The 18,260-nt window shown below is 37.5% G+C and overlaps 1 protein-coding gene across 1 annotated transcript; it reads left to right on the forward strand.

Moving 5' to 3' along the window:
• Positions 1 to 263: 263 nt before the first annotated feature.
• Positions 264 to 7,630, forward strand: LOC144427420 (uncharacterized). The gene is made up of 4 exons (XM_078116608.1): positions 264 to 1,951; positions 2,354 to 2,468; positions 2,913 to 7,043; positions 7,556 to 7,630. The coding sequence occupies exons 1-4, from the start codon at positions 264 to 266 to the stop codon at positions 7,628 to 7,630; spliced, it is 6,009 nt and encodes a 2,002-aa protein (XP_077972734.1).
• Positions 7,631 to 18,260: the final 10,630 nt, after the last annotated feature.

Raw genomic sequence — 18,260 nt, forward strand, 5'->3', positions numbered from 1 at the left:
TAAAACACAGGAATACAATAGGTTCCCTGCTGATAAGCAGCGGGAAGCCTAAATAAGCTAACGACGCAATGAGCGAGAGAAGCAAACACGCGAGGAAAAAACGCACCGCGATAAGCGTTCTCTTTGATAAGACGATCGACGAAAGGATAATAATACATTCATTTGCAGAAATCGTTGTTGACAGCGCTTTCTGGAATTGGTTGCTAACTAATACGGTATAACTATTATTGTGCGTAGAAATGCCACGAAAAAGATACTGGAAAATGGCGCGTAAACACCTTGCTCTTAAGGTGGTTACTGGTGAATTCAGCCAGTCTGATGCTAGATTTAACTTCTCCAGCCGTGGACGACAATGCATTGCAAACTGCCTGATTGCGCTTATTAAGCACGCCAATACTCGTGCAACTTTATGGCGTTCAAATGATTTGGATGAAATTCTCGTAGAAGGCGACAAACTATATCGTGGGGTCCAAGACTTTTTGGGTTATTTTGACAACTATCTCATGGTCACAGAGTTGCCGTCAATTTATGAGTTGAACGACGTACTGTACGAAATAAAGTACCACAGCCCATTAACTGGTGCTGTTGGTTCGTCAGAAGCTCCGTCCGAACATATGGTTGGCATAATGTCGCTTGCAGATGCTCTTGCAGAGACGTTTAGTAGCAGCGTATGTGCTCTCTTTACGCTGAACAGCAACACATTGGGAATAATCAAGGATGAATCGACGTACTTTGTTTTTGATCCTCATTCTCGTAATAGAGATGGTATGGTGTGCTATAATGGCACGTCAATTACGCTTGAATTTGGGTGTTTAGATGACGTTCATTGTCACCTTCAAAAACTACACCGAAATATCTCGCCCTCGGAGGATTTTGCTTGTCAGTTTGAAATGGTCGCCGTCGAAATCACCCAGGTTGTTGCTGGAAATGACACAGATGTGGTACAAGAAGTTAAAAGTACTCAACACGAGATGCTTTTTTCTAGACTAAACTATGCCACAAGATTTGACATTTGTAAAAAACTGGGATTGAAAATCGAATTGTTAATAGATGAAAATCCAATCAACGAACGACTGAACGAACCTGCAAAAGTTGTTTCAGTCAAGGCAGACGGAAATTGCTTTTTCAATGCGTTATCTCATGAGCTGTCCGGAACTGAACACAATAACGCACAACTTAGGCAAGCAATTGCGCAAAATATCGAAGAAAATCCATGCGTCTTTTCAAATATTTTGCGCGATGAATACGCGGAAGATGGGGTTGAGAATTATATCAAACAGTCCAAGATGTTTGATGACGGCACGTGGGCAACAGAAGTGGAAATATTTTCTGCTTGTGACTTACTGGCATTAGACATATACACGTATTTTGAAAAAAGGTGGCTGAAGTATTCCAGAGCGTTACTGAATCGCAATTACGTTACGCATTCAAGGGGATCGATATATTTAAATAACAAAGGTGGAAATCATTATGAAATTGTTACCGACGTCAAGAGTTGGCAAAATGGCGATGATGAGGGGGATCCGGCCATGGTTACTCAGCACGAAGTTACGAGAAATACCGAATGGTATGAGGTAGGACACATAGAAAAGCAAACAACATCAAGTATGAGTGAAGCCGATATGCGCTATGAATTATGTGAAGAATATCGAGAGAATGTGAAAAAAAGTAGCAGGCGAAGGTATAAAACCGATCAAAATTACAACAAAAAATCAAATTTGAGAAGCTCAGCAAAATATAAATATAATGAAAGCCACAGAGAAGCATTAAAGACAAGAAGCGTAAAGAAATACGAAACTGACGTACAACACAGAGAAAAGGTAATAGCTAGCAATATTCAGAAGTACCATCTTGATGACAAATACAGGAAGCAAGTAAAAACCAGAAGTGCTGAGCAGTACAAACTTGACAAAAAACATAGGAAGCAAGTAAAAACCAGAAGTGCTGAGCAGTACAAACTTGACGAAAAACACAGGAAGCAAGTAAAAACCAGAAGTGCTGAGCAGTACAAACTTGACGAAAAACACAGGAAGCAGGTAAAAACCAGAAGTGCTGAGCAGTACAAACTTGACAAAAAACACAGGGAGCAAATGAAAGCCAGAAGTGTCAAGAAATACAAACTTGACGAAAAACACAGGAAGCAAGTAAAAACCAGAAGTGCTGAGCAGTACAAACTTGACGAAAAACACCGGGAGCAAATGAAAGCCAGAAGTGTCAAGAAATACAAACATGACGAAAAACACAGGGAGAGAATGAAAACTAGAAGCGTGAAGCAGTACAAACTTGACGAAAAACACAGGGAGCAAATGAAAGCCAGAAGTGTCAAGAAATACAAACATGACGAAAAACACAGGGAGAGAATGAAAACTAGAAGCTTGAAGCAGTACAAACTTGACGAACAACACAGGAAGCAAGTAAAAACCAGAAGTGCTGAGCAGTACAAACTTGACGGAAAACACAGGAAGCAAGTAAAAACCAGAAGTGCTGAGCAATACAAACTTGACGAAAAACACAGGGAGCAAATGAAAGCCAGAAGTGTCAAGAAGTACAAACATGACGAAAAACACAGGGAGAGAATGAAAACTAGAAGCGTGAAGAAATACGATCTTGACGAACTACACAGGCAGGAAGTTAAAACCAGGAGTGCCAATATGTACAGATTTGATGCAAAACATAACCAACGTGTCAGAAACGTAGCTCAAAAGAAATACTGGTGCAGTAAACGCGATATGTCAGCTAAAAATTCTATTGAAAAATTCAGAAAGTCGATAAAATGTGGACCAGATTGCGTATGCTGCATATGCATTCGATCGTTTTTCCGTAAAAGCGTTATCGTATACAAAAGCAATAAGTATAAATGCGGGAACATCAGTACAAAATATAAGCATAAATGTAACAATTTTTGCACGAAGCCCTGTGGATTTGTTAACGCAAGAAATATTTGGATATGTCATACTTGTAGCAGCAAACTCAAGAGTGGTAAAGTTCCTGTCAAAGCGTGGGACAACAACATGCTTGTAGAGGAAGTTCCGCCCGAGTTAGCGAGACTAAACTCAATTGAGCGCCATCTAATCTCGCTACATATTCCTTTCATGAAAATAAGTCAGTTGCCCAAGACTCGCCAATACGGAATTCATGGTCCAGTGATATGTGTACCTTCCAATGTCCAAAAAACGGTTACCGTCCTACCACGGGTGAGAGTGGATGACCAAATGTTGACAATTAAACTAAAAAGAAAACTTTCATACAAGGGTTACTATGATTACCAAGTTGCAGATAAAGGTAACCTAAGGGACGCCATCATGTGGTTAAAAGAGAATAATGATTTTTACACTGATGTAACGTTTAACGAAATCTGGAATCCTGACATAAACCTACGTGAAGAGGAGGAAGATGAAAAACTGTTGGAGGCACCTTCCGAAGATGTTATTATATCAGATGCCACTCTTGACACTTGCTTGCAACCTGTAGATATTGCTCAAGAAGTTTTAGACCAAATTTCCGAAGACATTCTGTGCATTGCTCCCGCTGAAGGGAACCGCCCAATTTCAATATTGATGGATGACAAAAATGAAGCCAAAGCTTTTCCAACACTCTTTCCCTCAGGCCGTGGGACCTTTGGCGCATTTCGGGACGAACAAATTACTTTATCGAGATATATTAATTGTCGTTTGATGAGTGCTGATGATCGATTTTCGAAAAACGTAGATTACATATTCTTCTCACAGTATAGGAGTGAACTCAATCAAATTTTATCAAACATTTCAATTGCATTGCGCAAAGGAACTGATTCTTCAATTCGAAAAATGACTATTAAGGATATAACAGATGGAAAATATATTCGGTCACTATTAACATCAGATGAGGCATACAAATTTTTAAGACCTGTCAGAGGGACACCAGCATTCTGGCAGGCCGCGCAGAAAGACCTATTGGCAATGGTCCGCCAGCTTGGATTGCCGACTTGGTTTTGCTCTTTTTCGTCCGCGGAAATGAGATGGCCGGAAGTTTTTGACTGTTTGCTTCGTCAAAGGGGTGATAAGCGTTTGTCATCAGAAATCGATTGGTTGGAAAAATGTCAAATTCTACGCGAAAACTGTGTGATGACTGCCAGACTTTTTCAAAATCGGTTTCAGAGTTTCTTGAGAAATATCATACTTTCTTCATGTAAACCTCTTGGAGAAGTGGAAGATTATTTCTTCAGGGTAGAGTTCCAACAACGCGGATCCCCTCACATTCACTGCCTCTTGTGGGTGAAAGATTCCCCGAAATACGGGGTCAACAGCAACGCGGAGGTTGAAGCATATATAGATAGGCACGTAACTTGTCAGATTCCACAAGAGCATGAAGACAAAGAACTCTTTGACATAGTTAATAGTGTACAACAGCATAGTAAATCCCACACCAAATCGTGCCGGAAGAAAGGCACTGTGTGTAGATATGGTTTTCCCAGGCCACCTTCTTCCAGGACGTTTATAGCTCAGTGTGACCAAGGTATTGCTGCAGATGATTCGGCCATTGCCAAGGCCAAGGATATATTAAAAAAAATAATGTTACACATCTTCAATGAAAAATGGCAATGTGCTGAGGATGCAAATTTAGCGAAACTGCTTGAAGAGTTGAACATAACTCAGGACGATATCGAAATGTCGTGCAGGATGATCACAAAGAAGGTCTCGGTGATATTACAAAGAGAATGTAGTAGCATATGGACTAATCCATATAACCCTACATTGCTGCGGGCATGGAACGCTAATTTGGATGTGCAATTTGTAACGGATGCATATGCATGTGTAGTTTATATTCTATCCTATATTTCCAAGGGAGAGAGAGAAATGAGCTTTCTAATGGAAGGATGCGTTAACGAATGCTTGAACCAAGGCCATCATTCTGCAAAGGACGTTATGAAAAAGATTGGGATGTTGTATTTGAGAAACAGGGAAGTGAGTGCACAGGAGTCGGCATTCAGAGCTTGCAATATGCCTTTAAAAGGATGTTCACGAAACGTAGTGTTTTTACCAACTGGGGGTGATTCTGTAAAAATAAGCTTGCCATTGTCAGTGCTGAAAAATAAGTTGAAAGCAAGTGGCGGCGAGCTCAACCCGTCTGATATGTGGATGACAAGTATGATAGAAAAATATAGGGCAAGGCCAAGACAACAGGAAATTGACGAAATATGCTATGGTGAGTTTTTTTCAAGATATCGCGTATTGTCACAAACACAGGCAAAAGGAAATAAAAAAGCTCTGGAACTGGAAAATGGATTAGGTCATGTACAAAAGAGAGAAACAACTCAACCCGCGATAGTTCGATACCCCCGTTTTCGTAAAGAAAAAAATAGTGAAAAATATTATCGAAGTATATTGGAACTTTTTTTCCCACACCGAACCGACGAAGATCTGAAGCCGCTACATTGCAAAAATTATGCAGAATTTTACAAATTTGGCAAGTGCTCGGTTCATGGTCGAAGCATGAATGTGAAAGAGCTCGTGACAGAAAATATGCGGAAGTTTGAAAATATACGCGAAGAACTTTCGGAAGCCGGAAATATGTTAGCTGATAAACAGCTTTCACAAGATGAGTGGGCTGATCTAATAACAGAGCTCCAACAGCGTACTCGTGACGAGGGTAGAGACAGCAACGTAATACACACTGTTGAAGACGAGCAGGAATGTGATGATATACCTGATCTACATCAGACGACAAGCGAGATCACATTCGTAAAAAATGTTTTTATTAGTAAAGAGGAAGCCTTGCCGATTCTAAGATCTCTCAACGAAATGCAAACTGAGGTTTTTTACGCGATTCGACAATGGTGTGTAAAAAAAGCAAATGGAAAAAATCCTGATCCATTTCATCTTTTTATATCTGGCGGAGCTGGAACCGGAAAATCACATTTAGTGAAAGCAATTTATTACGAGACATCCAAGGTGCTCGCCAACAGAGCAGAAGACATTTCTCAAATCCTAGTATTACTGACCGCTTCCACTGGCGTTGCAGCATACAATATCAAAGCCACAACAATACACAGTACATTTAGCATCCCAGTACAAGCGACAATTCCATACAGACCACTTGCTGAAGAAAAACTCAACACCTTGAAATGCAGGTATGAAAATTTGGAATTATTGATCATTGATGAGATATCAATGGTCGATTACAAATTATTATCATATATTCACGGAAGATTACGCCAAATAAAAAGCGCAAGCGATGAGTTTCCATTTGGCAAAGTAAGCATAATTGCAGTAGGGGATTTCTATCAACTTCCTCCGGTTAAAGCATCCCCGTTGTTCAAGCCAAATCCGTTGGGCGATCTATGGAATGGTTATTTTAAGCTAGTAGAGCTTAACGAAATTATGAGGCAAAAGGGCGATAAAAAATTTGCAGAAATGCTTAATCGTATACGCACAAAGAAAAAAGGCGAGATAATGAACGCATGTGATATTTCGATGCTCTCTCAGCGTGAAACTGGTGAAACAAAATCAGATATCATCCACATTTACCCAACAAACGCTCAAGTGAATGAATTCAACTTGAAACGTCTTCTTTCTCTTGATAAGGAAATAGTAGAAATAGCTGCTGATGTTTTAACTCCCACGTCAGAAAATCGCTCATCCAGTTGTCGGACATATATACCAATGGGTCAATTGCAAAAGACTTTGAAATTTTCTGTTGAGGCTAGGGTGATGTTGCTACGCAACATTGATGCAACCGATGGACTTGTTAACGGTGTAATTGGTACCATTGTGAGCATTCACCGCGCAGAAGGTACAATTGAAGTGGATGTCATCCATGTCCGATTTGACGACCATCGTGTTGGCGCCGCATTGAGAATGAGATCAAAATGCAGATATGAGGACGGCGTTCCTATCACAAAAGTCGAAGATTCATTTTCAGGCCGCGGCAGTTACAAACAGTTTCCCCTTAAACTGTCGTGGGGATGCACTATTCATAAAATGCAAGGTGTTACAGTGGACGCAGCTCTCGTTGACTTCAAAAAAGCCTTTAGAGCTGGTCAAATGTATGTCGCGCTCAGTAGGGTGAGATGTGTTCAGAATCTCATCATAGAAAATTTCAGGGAAAGCGCTATATATTGCGACGAAGGAATTGAAAGTGCCATGTCAAATATGTCTCGATTTTCACCTGAAAAATGCAAAATATTTGATAATATCGATATTATATTGAAAATATGTTTGATAAATATTCAAGGATTACGTGCACATTGGGAAGACTTGATGAGTGATTCCCGGTTTACAGAATGCGACGTTATTTGCTTGACTGAAACGCACGGAATCTGCTCACTTCAATCTTCTGTTTTTAATATGGTAATTCGAAACAGAAGTGAATGCTATGATAAAAACGATGATTTTTTCGGACAATTTAAAACAAAAAAGCAAGGGGGAGTTGGATTTTTGCTTCGAAGCGAATTGAAAGTGAGGGTGATGGACCTTGAAGTTCTTAACCTGGAATTTTTATGCCTTCTGCTCGTCGAAAAAGATACCGTATTAGTGAGTATTTACAGGCCGCCATCTTATCCTTTGTCGAAATTTAGCAATGCGTTAAAGATTTTGTTAAAAGAACTTGCAAATCTGGATATGGACTGTCTCATAATGGGCGATTTCAATGAAGATCTGTTGGCTGACAATAAATGTATCGAGCAGATGTTCAGCATTGCTGGCTTTACTCAGGTTGTTCACTCTTACACCACAGACGGGTGTACTCTTTTGGATCACGTGTACATAAAAATGAAAACATGTAAAGTAACTGTAGAATCATTGCCGACGTATTATAGCTACCATAATGGTATTCGAATAGCTTTGAGTTTCGTCCCAGTCCCCGTTTCATCCTAAATACATTCAAAATACGCAAGTTGTGATTAATCTATTTTTGTGAAGAGAAACGTACAAAATACATACGTAGTGAATAGTTGATATTCTTTGGAGATAATTTACAAAGGTAGACCCTATTGATTCACATTCCAAGTTAGAGACACTCATATACCATGTTTCGACAGCATGACTCCTCGTGACATGTTTTGAGGCAGCAAGAAACTATTTTAACGAGAAATAGGACAAAATGACTCATGCACGATTTAGTCACGTGACCGGAAGTGCAGCCCCAACAGGCGAAAACAAGTAGTGGTGGACCAACTGATCTCAAATACCAAGTTTGAGTTCTATCTTTGACATTTTATATGAGGAACATGTCCATCAATAATTGTTATAAATTCCAACCCAAAACCGTTTATCAATTTTGAGAAACCACAAAAAAAAAACACGCTCACTAGAGCGTGAAATCGTGGTCTCATGCATAAAAGTTGCATTTTGTTGTTAGTTGAGTACCTCTACACATTTGAGGTGGTGAATTTCAAGTTTGTAGGACCAATTTGAAAAAAAATAAAATAAAAATATTAATAAATAACGTAAAATATGAAAAAATCACTCATGCATGACTTAGTCATGTGACCGGGAGTGCTACCCCAAAAGGCTAACATAAGTTGTGGTGTATCAACCGACCTCAAATACCAAGTTTGAGTTCTTAATATTCAATAGTAATTGAGATATATCGTAAAATATGAAAAATCACTCATGCATGACTTAGTCATGTGACCGGGAGTGCTACCCCAAAAGGCTAACATAAGTTGCGGTGTATCAACCGACCTCAAATACCAAGTTTGAGTTCTTAATATTCAATAGTAATTGAGATATGCAAAAAAACTGAAAATTATGTTATGTGCACTGGAGCGTGAAGCCGTGATCAGTCATGCATGAACTCTGCAATATATGATGGGGAACATATTATCTGCATGTGATGTAAATTTCAAGTCTCTAAGTAGTGTCGTTCTCGAGAAGAAGATGAAAATGTGAAATCCTATATTGCTCACTGGAGCGTATCGCCGAGGTCACTCATGCGTATCCTTGACATATCGTATCCGGAACATGTCCATTAATCATTGTTATGAATTTCAACCCAATAGCATGTATCAATTATGAGAAATCGCAAAAAAACTGAAGACGCGTTTTGCTCACTGGAGCGTGAAAGCGTGGTCAGTCATGCATAAAATTTGCATTTTATTGCTAGCTGAGAACTTCTGCACATTTGAGGTGAATTTCAAGTTTGTAGGACCAATTTGAAAAAAAAATAATAAAAATAAATAAATAAATAATAATAATAATAATAATAAATAAATAATAATAATAAAACACAGGAATACAATAGGTTCCCTGCTGACAAGCAGCGGGAAGCCTAATTAAAAATTGAGACAACGTAAATTGACACAAAAAGATAATTCAAGAATATAATCTAATCTCTGTGAGGCATAGAAACTGATGCAATTAAAAAACAAATCATATTTATTTACCAAGATAAGTTTAACCTTCTGTGTACTGTGTGATTACCTTATAACAAATAATTAAAAAAACTTTTATCAAAACTGTTTATCAACAAATTACACCGATTCTAATTTTAATGCCATTGGGACAGAATCTCAAGGTACGAGATTATGGGATTAATGGAATTAAATTTCAAAAAATACCTTTGACTAATAATACTGGGATGTTGTTCGAGGTGCAATAGTCTATCACTGAGACCTTGCAAGGTTGCCTGGAATGATATTGATTTTAATGTAGAAACGCAATCCAATACGAAAGTTTACCATACATTTACTGTGAGTTTGCGAGAATAACTTCGTATTGGGTAGTGGAATGGCCCAGATCAAATAGGATTTCTATGAATTGTCAAATGTTTTTTTAGAAATCTTTTGAACTTTTATATAATAAAATGCTATATTGAATTCTTATCTTAATAAAGTTGTTCTACGATGTTCATAATATACTTATACTGGGTTAGCGGTGATCTGAAATATTATTTATTGAGTTTTCTTATTATTTTTGGCAAACATTTTTTTTTTATCAAATCTATTCATTATTTTCTATTTTGTTATAGGCTTGGCACATTATTTGCTGTCTACAAACTCGAAGTACGTTGAGGAACGGATAGGTTTTGGAAGAGAAATATATTTTCAAGTTTGCGATAGAAGCCTCGACTACTGTTTTTGTTAGAGTTTAATGTAGGCTGGCCGCGTAGCCTTTGGTTCGAACAAAAACAACTTCCCAGGATTAAATTATTTTCGCACAGTAACGCGATTGAGTATATACTATCATATAACCGTAATGTGTTTGGAATAAAACACAATAATTCAAATATGCACTAGTTTAAACGAATTAATAACTTCGTACATAAGTTCGTCGCTAAGTCGTAACATAATATAAATATATGATAAAGAAAATCAATGGTGACAATTTGCAATAAAATACGAATGAAAATTCCTGATTTCAAAATAGTCTGAAACAAAATATATCTAAGATATTGTACTTGAAAGATATATATACTAACCTACAGATATGACCTTGTGATCGAGTATTGAGTGATTCTAAAACAAACGAAACTTTACTATCGTTGTGTGGAAGCATTAAATTTCTCCCTCATCAGCGTACAGGAAGTTACGGTCTAAATAAAAAAGCTAAACTCACATCTTTTCTTGTAAGTTTGTTCTCTGCATAGTGTATATCTTGCTGGCCTCATTCTCCTCCTTGTAGGAATTTAGGTTATTGGACTTCACACTTGTGACGTGATGCGGTAAACGAGCGGTCGCTAGTTTGGATATTGCTTGTTATCTTGAATGAAAATAACAAAATTTATTCGTTCTGATTTGTTCATTATGTCGCCATACAGAACCAATAGTATAGCAAATTGATTGAAAACGATGATAAATGAGAGGGAAGATTAGTCGATTTTATTAACCATTCAAATATATTTTTTCAAAGTCAAATTTCATTGTCAAAATTCCATCGCCGAAACCCCGGCGGTTGCCATAGGCGCTGACGGAGCACCGGTAATGAACGGATATTAACGCGGACCCGCAATGCAAATACAGGGAAAGCATCCTCTCGTGTTGCACGCAACTTTGTGATGCCCACGGACTTATTTTAGTTATGGTACTTTACATCAAAACGGTCACTGCCGGCCAGTACGTAATCGCTAAGACGATTCAAAAAAATTTTTAGTGGAAACCACGGAGATATCTTTTATATATTGCGCAAAACGAAAGTACCCTGGTGGGCCTCTCATGACTACATATATGCTTTAACGGCAATTACCGGTCATGTAAATAGGAAAGCGTTAACCCCACGAAATATACGAACGCATTGCGCGGAACATCAGTGTTACGCGAAATATCGGTTGATAATCACTGACATAATATGTTATTTGCGATGACGTTTGACGTTTTCACGCAGACAATGTGGGCGTATCTAGCAAATCTTGGAGAAGCGCAAGAAGGAAAGTATTCTTGTGAGACTCTCGTGGTTGCATCTAACTGAACGGAAATTTACTGGTCTGGCAAATAGAAAGGCATAAAGACCAAGAAACACCTGAATGCCTATCACGGAACACCAGTGCTCCGCGGAACATCGCTTAACAATCGCTGACATATATTATTTATGAAGATATTTGACGTGTTAGGCAGCCAATGTGGTCGTATCTGACGGAACAAAGTGGTTTGTCCATAGTTTTGCAATCAATCTCGATGATTTCTTTAACACTGCAGGTTTGCCAATTTAGTCATACAAACTGAATTAAAGTTACTTTGGAATATACTTCGCTGAAGACTCAGAACATATGCGGTATCTATATACTGTATATATTGTATGATTTCAATCTGTAAATGATTTTATGCCAATATGTTGCTTATTATGTTTATTGTTTTAGCAGATAACTCTTCAGATTCAATTTGATGTATCATCTTGTTGTCGTATTTTCAAAAAATTGCAACGGTCCTATGTTGAATTGTATTGGGACATCCAAGCTGAGACACGGACGAGAAGCCGGGCCATTTTGCTTGTAATTAATAATAATAAATCGTTTAGTTTAGTAGCCCTTGCATATTGAACGCGTTGTCAAATGTCTCCGATAAACCGATAAAAAACTTTCTTTATCGGCTTCCCGAAATTTACAAAATAGACTAATTAGAATGCTGAACTCACATCTTTTATTATACTTTTTCTCTCTGTTTATCTTGTTGATCTTCTTCGTCATAAGAGATTTGGTGTCTTTTTCAGACTCCACATTTGTCGGAAATGCGGGTAGGTGAGCTGTGCTTTCAGTGTTTCGCTTGTTTTTAGATTCTAGAATAAAAAAAAAGGTTATATTATGTTTGTTCCACTCATTACTTATCGATTTTCATCGGTAAGTATGTTGATAGGTATTTGTCTGTCTGTCTGTTAGATGCACGCGAAAGCGGGATTAAATCTGCTCCAGATTTTGCATGTGCATTCATCATATCTCGGACCTGGAGCCTATTGATTTTGGGCGGATTGTGTCGTATAATTAGCGAGTTATTAATCAGAATTAATTATTGATGGGACACAAGGAGTCACTATGGAGTAAGAGCGCTGTTTCGGGGGATCCCCTAAGTTTCGATCGATAAGTCTTCGATCTCTGACCCATATTCTCGTTATGATGTCATAAAGAATAAATTCACAAGCAGGTGAAGATAGATAAAAAATAAAAAAAGTTGAAACAGAGAGATAGCGATAGTAGGATTACTTGTTTGATAAATGACCGTATAATCAGAATTTTCACGCTTGCAAAATATCTGCAGCAAGACCAAATAGCTTATGATAATTTACCTCGAAAAACTTTTGTGTTCGCTTGCTTCAAGAAAGTTTGTATAAACAATATCACAAAAAGTATCTATTTGAAGAGAGAGTCATCAGGTGAGCTAGCAAATAGTTCAAGTCGATATTTCGTACGAAAGAAGTCTAAGCAAAGAAATTTGCTGAATATTTATTATAATGGGATGTATTAACAACGTTCTAGTACTTTATAACAAATGCAAAATATCAATATCAATTACAAATTGAGACAGCGTAAATTGACACAAGAAGGTATTCAAGAATATAATTTAAATTATTAATTAACAAGATAAGTTTGATGACCTTCTGTGTACTGTGTGCTAACCTTATAACGAATATTAAAAAAGCTTTTATAAGCCTATGGCCCATAATTCATGAATAATCTACATCTATTGACCGGAGTTAACTGATCAGTGTTTGAAAATATCCTAATTTTTAGTTCTTGAGTCTGTAGGACTTATCAAAACACAAAGAGCGTACAAAGTTCTTGTAGTAAATCAAGAAATGACTTGAATACCAATTTTTGAAACTCACCATAACTTCGAAATGTCAGGATTTGTGTTACAAAATTCTCAAATTATAGGCTGCCCTATACTTGATCTTATGACTGTTGAAGACATGGGGAAAAAAACAGAACCGCAATTTCGTAATGTGTACTTAAAAATGATTGAATGGAAATATGTAAATGAAAAATGATATATAAATGATTAAGTTTATTGTTTCAGGAGATAACTCTCCCGATTCCTATTCAAGTATCATCTTGTTGATTGTTTATCAACAAATTACACCGATTCTAATTTTAATGCCATTGAGACAGAATCTCAAGGTACGAGATTATGGGAATAAATCATTTAGGTTTGGCACATAATTTATTTCTTGGGCTTGTTTTCTAGGGTCTACAACCACTGATTTGAGTTGATCAGCCATTATATTAGGCAGCAACAGTCACTGACTGACTCTGATGATTTGACTGCTCTCTTCGACATGGATTCTCTGAATCTGACTAACGCCACTCGTTCAATAATACTGTTATCCCTTCTAGTGACGCATTTTTAATGGAATTGAATTTAAAAAAAATACCTTTGACTAATAATACTGGGATGTTGTTCGAGGTGCAATAGTCTATCACTGAGACCTTGCAAGGTTGCCTGGAATGATATTGATTTTAATGTAGAAACGCAATCCAATACGAAAGTTTACCATACATTTACTGTGAGTTGGCGAGAATAACTTCGTATTGGGTAGTGGAATGGCCCAGCTCAAATAGGATTTCTATGAATGGTTATAGCAGCTAGCCATTGTCAAATATTTTTTTGGGAATGTATCGAACTTTTATACAATATAATGCTATATTGAATTCTTATCTTAATACCATTGTTCTACGATGTTCATAGTATACTTATATTGGGTTAGTCGTGATCTGAAATAATAAATAATATGTTTTCTTATCATGTTGGGAAAAAAATATCTTATTAAATCTGTTCATTTTTTTTTCTATTTTGTTATATGCTGGCACAATATTTGCTGTCTACAAACTCGAAGTACGTTGAGTAACGGATAGGTTTTGGGAGAGAAATATATTTTCAAGTTTGCGATAGAAGCCTCGACTACTGTTTTTGTTAGCGTTTAATGTAGGCTGGCCTCGTAGCCTTTGGTTCGAACAAAAACAACTTCCCAGGATTAAATTATCTCTGCACAGTAGCGCGATTGAGTGGATACTACCATATAACCGTAATGTAATTGGAATCAATCAAAATAATTCAAATATGCACTAGTTTAAATTAAACGGAATAAGAACTTCGTACATAAGTTCGTCACTAAGTCGTAACATAATATATAATAAAGGAAATCAATGGTGACAAGATTTGCAATAAATACGAATAAAAATTCCTGATTTCAAAATAGTCTCAAATAAAACATATCTAAGATATTGCCCTTGAAGGATATATATGCTAACCTGCAGATATGAGTTTGTATTCAAGTATTGAGTGATTCTAAAACAAACGAAACATTCCTATCGTTGTGTGAAAGCAATAAATTTCTCCCTTATCAGCGTACAGGAAGTTACGGCCTAAATAAAAAAGCTAAACTCACATTTTTTCTTGTAAGTTTGTTCTCTGTAGTGTATATCTTCTTGGACTTCTTCTCCTCCTCGTAGGAATCCAGGTTCTTGGACTTCACACTTGTGAGGTAATGCGTAGACGAGCGGTCGCTAGTTTGGATATCGCTTATTATCTTGAATGAAAATAAAATTTATTCGTTCCGACTTGTTCATTATGTCGTCATACAGAACCGATAGTGTAGCGAATTCAGGTGATTGAAAACGATAATAAATGAGAAGGAAGATTAGTCGATTTTACTAACCATTCAAATATATTTTTTCAAAGTCTAATATTCACAGCTTACTACCCTACATTGGGGCTGTCGCTGGAGGTGTATTGTAGCTAGATCTAGATATTTTGTTCACAATCTAGTAAAATTTGGAATCTAAAATCTAGATCTCACATGGCAAATTACGGCCCGCGCGCCATAGCAGCATACGACATACATTCTGTCAGCTGTCATATAACACCACTAACCAAAGAAGCGTTATTGGCAGAACAAAAAGTGAGTTACGAAGCATTCATCTTGTAAAGTCAAAAATTGGAAAAATATGTGAATAGATTATATAGTCAGGCTAAAACGGAGCCAAGCCTCATACTTAAAAAATGGTACAGCTTTCTTCGACTTCATATACGTATCCGAGAATCTAGCTAAACGGTGGCTCTTTCGTGTGTATCGCTAGGTATTTTGAATGGAATAAAACACAGATTATATGTTTTATTTCACTCCAATGCCAATATATTAGCAGTTGCAGTTTGATATATAAAATAAAAAAACCTAAACAGAGAGAAAGGGAATATAATTGTACTCGCAGATAGTATATTCTACCCTTACCAAAATGTCAGTACTTCTACGGAAAAATCGGAGTCTGCATTTGCATTTGGCGGATTGTCTTCGTGATCGAAGCCTGTGGAAACTAACCGTGGACTGGGGAAGCACGATAGCAGTGCAGATCATATGCTGTTGGCTACCTCTAGATAAAACTATGGAGACTATTGGAAGTGGAAGTTAAGAGCGTATAAAACATGCTGAACAATTTTCCGTTGTCTCCCTAAACAGAGAATATTCAAAAATGCTTCTAAAATTTCACCGATTATTTTGTACGCATACAATGGCGTATAGGTCAGGGGCCATGATGAGATCGAAGAGTCCGATAATGCTGAAAAATCGCGCAAGGAAAGAGTCTGAGCTATGGCTGAAGAAGTTCAGGAACAGATTGGAATTTGCGACCAGTGTCAGGTTGCAATCGATCACGATCGACAAAGCCTAGTCAATGCTGGGCGATTTGTCTTCGGACGGTGGATCATGATGGGAAGTCGCTGGAACATTTCAACGAGCTTGTGCGCCTCAAGGAGAGTGGGGATGCATCTACAATTGCAGCTATTGCATCCATCGTCGAAACCACGGCGATTGCCATAGGCGCTGACTGAGCATCCGTGATGAGCGGAAATTATCGCGCACCTGCGGTGCAAATACAGCAGCGTTTCTCAAACTGTATGCCGGGGCACACTAGTTCTGCCGCGGATCTTTCCCAATTTTAGAAAAAGAGCTATTGGTTATACACCAAGGCATGCATACAACGGGCAATCCTGTAAAACTTGAGTATTAGAATGGTAATATTACTGCATTTGCATACGATTGAATAAGGGCAATTGTCACGTTGTAATTGTCACTGTTTTGTCATAATGTATTTGTAAACAAGCTGTCCAACTTCCACCATGTTGACGTGCGCAGTAATTTAGGCTAACAGAAAAAGTTTGGACGAGTTTTGGCTATCTGCTTATAACTCAATCATAACTCTATACAATCATATATCTCTATAACTCAATTCCATCATCGGTGCAAAATCCATCAAAAATTATCTTGTCATTGGCATCTCCATGGCTCTGTGCACAGTGACATGGGCACTCTGCTGTGACTTTAATTAAAAGCAAAAATAGACAGCGGCAGAACCTCGTTTCAATTGTTTCTCAAAACAGGCAGGAATTAACGGTCTTGCAAATAGAAAGGTGCCAAGACCAAGAAACACCTGAATGCCCCTCACGAAACACCAGTGTTCCGCGGAACATCGCTTGACAATGGCTGAGGTATGTTATCGATGAAGACGTTTGACGTATTACGCAGCCAACGTGGGCGTATCTGACGGAACAAAGTGGTATTTTGATAGTTTAGCAATCAATCTCGATAATTGCAAAATTGAAAGCGCGCGGATCAGACTATTTGGTCCAGTCTGGCTTAGTATTTGGTGTAAGTCAGTGTTTTGGTGTTCAGTATTGGTTGTAGTATTCTTGAGTGAGAGGAAAGTATACAATATGTATGTATAAAAGTTTTAACTTATTCTAAATTGCGAATAAAACACAATTCTCGACTCGACTCTCGACAGGTTGGGACTGTATAATAAGAAAATTAGCATAGTAGGCTAACACTGCAGATTTGCTACTTCAGTCATACAGACTGAATTAAAGTTACTTTGGAGTATACTTCGCATGGCTGTATTGCGTGAAGAATCAGAACATAGGGTATGTATATACTTATATTATGTATGATTTCAACCTGTATATACTTTTATGCCAATATGTTATGTGCTGATTATGTTTATTGTTTTAGCAGATAACCTTCCCAATGAACAAGTTCTAAGGCGAATTCTATGTCACATCAAGCTGAGGCACAGACAAGAAGCCGGGTCATTTTGTTTGTGTTTAACAATAATAAATCGTTTAGTTTATCATTCCTTGCATATTAGGCGGGTTGTCAAAAGTCTCCGATAAACCGATGAAACGGATGAAAAGCTTTCTTTATCAGCTTCCCGAAAGGTTCAAAGAAGACTAATTAGAAAGCTGAACTCACATATCTTATTATCCTTTTCCTCTCTGTTTATCTTGTTGATCTTCTCTATGATAAGAGTTTTATATCTTGTTCAGACCTCACATTCGTCGAAATAGGGTGGATGGAGCTGTCCTTTTAGTGTATCGCTTGTTTTCTAGATTCTAGATTCTGGAATGTTATATTATGTTTTGTCTCACTCATTATGATGTCTCATTATGATACCAATTTTTTCTAGATTCTAGATTCTGGAATGTTATATTATGTTTTGTCTCACTCATTATGATGTCATAAAGCATATATTCACAAGAAGATGAAGAATTAAAAATAATCTAAGCAGAGAGATATCGATGGTACGATTACTCGCGTTATATATGTGCCTGTAGAATCGGAAATTTTCACGCTCGCAAAATATCTGCAGCAAGACCAAATAGCTAGTGATAATTTACCACGAAAATCTCAATGTTCGCCAGCTTGTGGCGAGTTTGTATAAAGAATATAACAAAAAGTATCTATTTGAAGAAGGGGCCATTAGGTGATCTAGCAAGTTGTTCAAGTCGATCATCCTTACCACAGAAGTCTAATTGAAGACATTTGCTGAATATTTAAGATAATAGAATGCATTAAGGACATTCT

The sequence above is a fragment of the Styela clava genome, chromosome 9 (genome assembly GCF_964204865.1).
Source record: "Styela clava chromosome 9, kaStyClav1.hap1.2, whole genome shotgun sequence".
Taxonomy (NCBI): Eukaryota; Metazoa; Chordata; class Ascidiacea; order Stolidobranchia; family Styelidae; genus Styela; species Styela clava.

What these genes read in the sequence shown, in the direction of transcription:
- LOC144427420 (XM_078116608.1), top strand. Translation starts at nt 264, where the DNA reads ATGGCGCGTAAACACCTTGCTCTTAAGGTGGTTACTGGTGAATTCAGC. An exon ending in AAAACCAGAAGTGCTGAGCA is followed by an intron (nt 1,952 to 2,353) that starts GTACAAACTTGA and finishes CGAAAAACACAG; the next exon opens with GGAGAGAATGAAAACTAGAA. An exon ending in TGTATGTCGCGCTCAGTAGG is followed by an intron (nt 7,044 to 7,555) that starts GTGAGATGTGTT and finishes GTCGAAATTTAG; the next exon opens with CAATGCGTTAAAGATTTTGT.